Source organism: Saccostrea cucullata, unplaced genomic scaffold (genome assembly GCF_032062105.1).
Source record: "Saccostrea cucullata isolate Sc308-1 unplaced genomic scaffold, CSIRO_AGI_Scuc_v1 ctg22041, whole genome shotgun sequence".
Classification (NCBI taxonomy): Eukaryota; Metazoa; Mollusca; class Bivalvia; order Ostreida; family Ostreidae; genus Saccostrea; species Saccostrea cuccullata.
In genome coordinates, this window is record NW_026934489.1 from 1 (window position 1) to 6,010 (window position 6,010).

Consider the following 6,010-nt stretch of genomic DNA (forward strand, 5'->3'; position numbering starts at 1 on the left):
TACTTAAAAAAAATTAACTTTTCAATATTGTTATCTCAAACCAGGTTGGTTACAGAGTATACTTTGGGCTGCTATTAAATTCAGTCCTTTAATATTAGCCTTACCAGAAATTACAAATTGTTAGGTCTTGGTAGATGTAGGATGTAGACACAATGCCTGAAGAATGACAGCAACAGCACAATCCATATTATCAGGAAAGAATAACTTTGTTATTATCTTTTTATGATGAATAGCTTATTTCTTTACTGTTTACATGATATACATGAACATGCAGGAAATAACATCCTCCGGAAACTTGCACAAATCTCTTTTAGTATACACCAAGTGTTTCTGAGAAAACTTCATAAAGTAGCATATAGGCAGTTTACTTACATGTACATTTCAATCACAAGATTTTGGGGAAAATATATTTTATGGGAACTTCTCACCTAGCTGACCTTAAAAGAGAATAAAATAAAATGTATTTTATTATTTTGACTTGCTTATTAATGATTCTGTTACATATTGCAGAAGAGCCATAGCTCAGAAGTGTCCAAATCCTCCCATGCTGAACCTCATCTCTGTAGGGGGCCAACATCAGGGTAACAACTTCAATGGAAAATCAAAATAATTAAGAGTTGTCTCCCTTACACAACTGGATGATAACACATCTTAACTATTTCAAAATTTGTAAAATGAAATCATTCTTGGACACTTTCTAAAATTACAGCTCTTTTCCAAAATTGTTGAAAGTGTCAGTGTTTTTGAATATTAAACAAAATTGATGCATTCTAATAATCCACAAAAATATGAAAGGATTATATTAAAGTGATTTATATTGAAAATTGATACACTGACCTAAAAATTAAAAAAAAAGTAAAATTTAGATGACCTAAAAATTAAAAAAAAAGTAAAATTTAGATAATGAATAATTGAATATTAATAAAATTGTTTGAATGTGTTTAGGTGTGTATGGTTTTCCCGTTGTCCAGGTGATAATAGTACACTGTGTGATATTGTCAGAAAGCTGCTGAACTTAGGGGCATACAACAGGTAAATTTCTCATTAAGAACCCTCTCTACACTGCACACTAAAGAGTTCTGATTTTTTAGTATTTTTCAGCAGTTAGAGAGATCTGCCCTTTGATCTAAATTCTAAGAAATAGAATTTTATTGAATATTTCTCAATTTGTAATCAATTCAAGTATTCTTCACATTTTTTAAAGGCAAGAAAAATTAATTGAACATGTTATTAATACAATCTTGTATTTTCTCTATGGAAATACACATCAGTGATTTCTATTCACTGATACTGTGTTGTGTTTGATCATTTTCCTGGGGGCAAATGCGAGGTACTATGTAATTAAAATTGAATAGATAAGCTCAATATTAACACCTTTATACAACATTTTTCTCAATGTCCCAAAAAATATTTTGCACTGGTGTAGAGAGGGTCCTTAAATATTTATTTAATTTTTGTCTAAATCAATGAAATAGGTTTACTGCATATTTTCCTGGTTTGAAAATACATGTATAAAAAAATTTAATTATATAATTTGCTTTTTCTTTCAGTTTTGTGCAGAATAAGTATGTATACCTTATGTCTATTTTTCAAACTATCCTCCCATGAAGAGCTGTACATGTATTAACTTCTAGACTATATATCTATTACTCCTCATCAGCCATTCTTAAATCAGCGATTATCTTGTATAAAATAACTTTTTATTTATTTTTTAATTATTCAAAACTTTTCGAAAGTATATGATGGGAGATGATTCCAAGTTCTTGCATAATACAGTCTTATTCAACAGGTCGGAGAGAATACTCGAAATCGGGTATTATCCGTCAAATCGCGTATAATTCTCGATATTAGGGTATCGTTGAATCCGCGAAATCGGGTATAGGAGGTGTAATCACCTAATAAAACTTAAACAATGGGATGGCGCATGTTGCCGAGTTAACTTTCATCTAGATACACGTTTTCTAAAGGTATCACTAGCCAAGTAAGAATTTGGGCGTCAAGATTAATGCGCTCGGGACAACAAATACCCGTGGAGCTCAGTACATTTCATGATCTGCACACAAAAAGGCGTTCGATTTGCTTTATATTTTTCCTTATGTTGAAAGTATATGCATCTTCCTAATGTTCATTCCCAACACAACAGAATTGTAAAGTATCAGAATTCGGGAATTTATAATAATTCCACATCAACACGACAAACATGAACAATTTGTAAATAAATCAAATTATACGGAAACACATTTCACACACCAGATATGATGCCATGTATCTAATTATGCATCATTAATTACTTTCACATTCATCTTGTGCATAAAATCAAATTTATTAATGAATGTATAAATAATGTAATGATAAAAAATGTCTAAAACTTCGGCTAAAAGAACCCTCTTTCTCTTTTTTTGAAAATCTTTTCTTTCTTATTTATCATTCAAACATATTTGCAGAATATGTCTTCAACATTTTAGCAGAGACAGTGATAGTTTCAGGAATACAGCTTATGAGAGAACATAACTGTTGATCGTTTAATTTCGCTAAGTCATAAATATTTTACCATTTCTTGGTGACTTCAAAGGGGGCGGGGGGCTAAAGGCTTCTTGACCACCTCTGACAAAACAACCTCAACTGTGTTCTACATGTGTCCAAGTGACCTCTCTTTGAATGTCACGGTCGGTTAAACTCGGTCATATATTTTTAATTGTAGGAAAGATTTATTCATCAAATAAAAATCATATACATTGTAGGTAAACAAAAAGCAACCTGTTATTTTCTAACACAATATAAGACTACAAGTAACTAGAATTCATGTTTATTTTTTTAACACATTTTTTCATTATAGATGAGTATTAGGAAAAGTTACTGCCATGAGTAATACGTATCATAGATAAAATAACTAAAAGAAAACTGTGACATATTGTCTAGAACCAATCAGATAGTGCGTTGTATTAGCATATTATAATGAGGTATAAGATAGCGATATTAAAAAAAATATAGAAGGTAAAGAGGTAAAATTTACCCTGTCTATCAAATAGTATAATAAAGAAAGGAAGTAGCTACGATTTTTTATGAAATTTTAATGTCCGATGAGGAATTATATTCCCAAAAGTAAGACAAGAGTTTCTAAGGTAATTGAACACTCCATTATTTCAGTTTGTTCATTAAAATGTTCATAAACGTAAAAATTATAAGAAATGTGAAAACTTGACTATGTAATTCATATTTCAATATGACTGTACCTCGATCTATATTTAGAAATTCAATGTATTTTAACTTCATGAAAAGATGTACACATTTGACTTTTATTTATAACCCCCCCCCCCCCCCCAAAAAAACAAACAAGAAAATCCTGTTCATATGACTTCTCGCTCTCAATTTTCACACAAATGCATAAAATAAAGTTAAAATAGTATATTTTGTATCGATTAAAATGCAACCAAAAATTTACGGTATCTTTGAATAAAAATTTCATGCTAAATTGACATAAAAAAAGATACTCACCTTCAATTAGCTATTTTCAACCCGTTTTCCCGTGGGTATTTATTTAATCTTATTTTATTTTCTTCTTTATAATAACGTTGGTATTCTATTATTGCAGAGATATACAATTATGACTCGCTTATACTGTACTCTCTAACTGTTAGGAGTAATTTATATTTCACGAGAAGGGACGCCATACATTTTCCAGTAAAAATACATAACACGGCGTTAGTCGTTTAATTTATTTAAAATTTCACGTTTTGTGAATAGTGCACAAATTAGAAAATTAAGTATATGGAATACTTTAATGGGAAATAAAGACAAACGAAGTGTAGTTATTTGTTTTTAGAAATTATATTGAAAAATAGTAACACCATTGTGTCCTCTTTGTTACCTCAGCAGTGTTTGTCGTGTGATTTTAAACTTATTTGACAACCTTATGAATTAGGTTTAATAAAAGTAAATCCACAAGATACTGATGTACAAGTAACAGTTACTGGCATAATGCGCCGTTGCTTTATTCTTCAGTTTTTATAGAAAGTTACCAATACCCGATTTCGCGGATTCAACGATACCCTAATATCGAGTATTATACGCGATATACCCGATTTCGAGTATTCTCTCCGACCTGTTCAAAATTGTGAAAACAGACAGATATATTTACTCCATGGAATTGTACATAATAGCACATGTAATAAAAATACACCTATATCAAGTTCCACATTTAAGTTTGCATAAATATTATACATGTACCACTATAATTTCTCTTGATAACTATAAACTCCTGGCATGTTGTAGTCTTGTCCAAGCAGAATACTGGCATGACCCTCTCCAGGAGGATGAATATAAATCAAAGAGTGTGTTCTTAGCTGATCTGAATCAGGAAAATGTAAAATATTTTATTTCAACAGATTTTAAAACTACTGGTACTTTCAAATACAAAAGCTACACTAAAGAAAAGACAGAATGCCATACTGTTTTGTTTTCATTCATAAATTACAGAAGAGAAATGAGACCCAGAAAAACAATTTGCTAAAACTGAAGAATTTTGTGCTGGTCAAATTCTTACAAGACGAGATGGTGGACCCCAGGGATAGTGAGGTGGGTAGGAACCAGTAAATGGTACACTGTTGTTTGGAAGGGAAATTTATAAGGACTACCATATAAATATATATGATAAGGTGTACCAGATAATCCAACATTTTGCTGGTAGTATGCTTATTCATTATCAACTACCGGTAACTGACCATTTGTAAATTTTTATTATCATAGTTTTTAATTTTTTATACCCTCCGCTTGAAAAGTGGGAGGGTATATAGTAACCATGATGTCCGTCTGTCTGTTATGCCTTGGGGTACCCATCTCTTTCGCAACTCCTTTCATACCACTGAATGAAATTTGATGAGACTTTCACAGAACTTTAAATACATATTGCCATTGTGCACCTCCTATTTTACTAGGGTGTTGCAAAAATTTGGTGATCTATAGTATAAAATCTGTATAGCTTTAACATTGATTATCTTGTCATTTCAGTGGTTTGGCTTCTACAAACCTGGACAAGCAAAAGAACTCTTCACCCTTTTTGAGTCACCACTCTATCAAGAGGTAATTAACAGTGAAAGCAATTAAATTTGAGTCGAGAGTAATAGTCATAAGAAAATCCTCTAAATGCCTTCTTGTTTAATATCATATTGATTTGAGATGTATGTACACTAATTGTGCTGATAAAGCATCAGCCCTCTTGCTTAACCCTTGCTTAATTAGCCCTCACTGTCAATCCTATAGGACTGGTTGGGATTGAAGACAATGAATAGCACTGGTCGGCTCCACTTTCTGGCTTCTCCCGGTGACCACCTTCAATTTACAGAGCAGTGGTTCATTGACAACATAGTCTCCAAGTTCCTTAAGGGGTAGATCCTGCACTGTCAGTACCATGAAGTGAGATTACAACTGATACAGCAATTCATCAATGCTCTACAAAAATTTTCCCCAAGTTTTCCCATTCTCTTGATCAGTGTAGATGATTATTTCCCTTGATAGAAAATAAAAACTAATGATTCATCTTTGCATAGGCTAAAGGGGGGATTTTTCAATTGATCAAATTGTGTGAAATTTAACTCTGTATTTTAGTGTAACAAAGTAAATTTGTATATGTCACATTTACTGAAAAGTTCATGTTGTGCCGTGATATGTATTTGTATATTTTAATCTTGTATGACACCCTAAGTATTTATTGATCATTTTGAGTTTTCAGTTGGTTTTATCTGTCGCCCATATATCTTATGAAGTTAACATTCTACTTATCTCCACCAATGCAGGGTACTAACTGTACAAGTACATGCAGTACTGTATATAAAAGTTGTAAGTTGCTTTTCATGTGAAACGTTTTATATTAACATACTGTATATTTAGTGGATAAATCCCAACACAGAAGAACATGTATAGTTGCATCACAGATTTTAGTTGCTTAGCTTTGGTGCATCATCTTAGATAGCCTTTTTTTTGCTATAATTTGTTTGTTAATTAATTTTGCATA

The 6,010-nt window shown here is 31.6% G+C and overlaps 1 protein-coding gene across 1 annotated transcript; it reads left to right on the forward strand.

The window, feature by feature from the left end:
- Nucleotides 1-510: 510 nt before the first annotated feature.
- LOC134240839 (palmitoyl-protein thioesterase 1-like) lies at nucleotides 511-5,878 on the forward strand (the record flags this gene model as incomplete). Its single annotated transcript, XM_062722912.1, has 7 exons — nucleotides 511-581; nucleotides 946-1,032; nucleotides 1,551-1,565; nucleotides 4,273-4,363; nucleotides 4,477-4,575; nucleotides 5,008-5,079; nucleotides 5,260-5,878. Coding segments are annotated over 7 exons (564 nt in total), but the record flags the coding sequence as incomplete, so codon positions are not given.
- Between the last annotated feature and the right edge of the window lie 132 nt (nucleotides 5,879-6,010).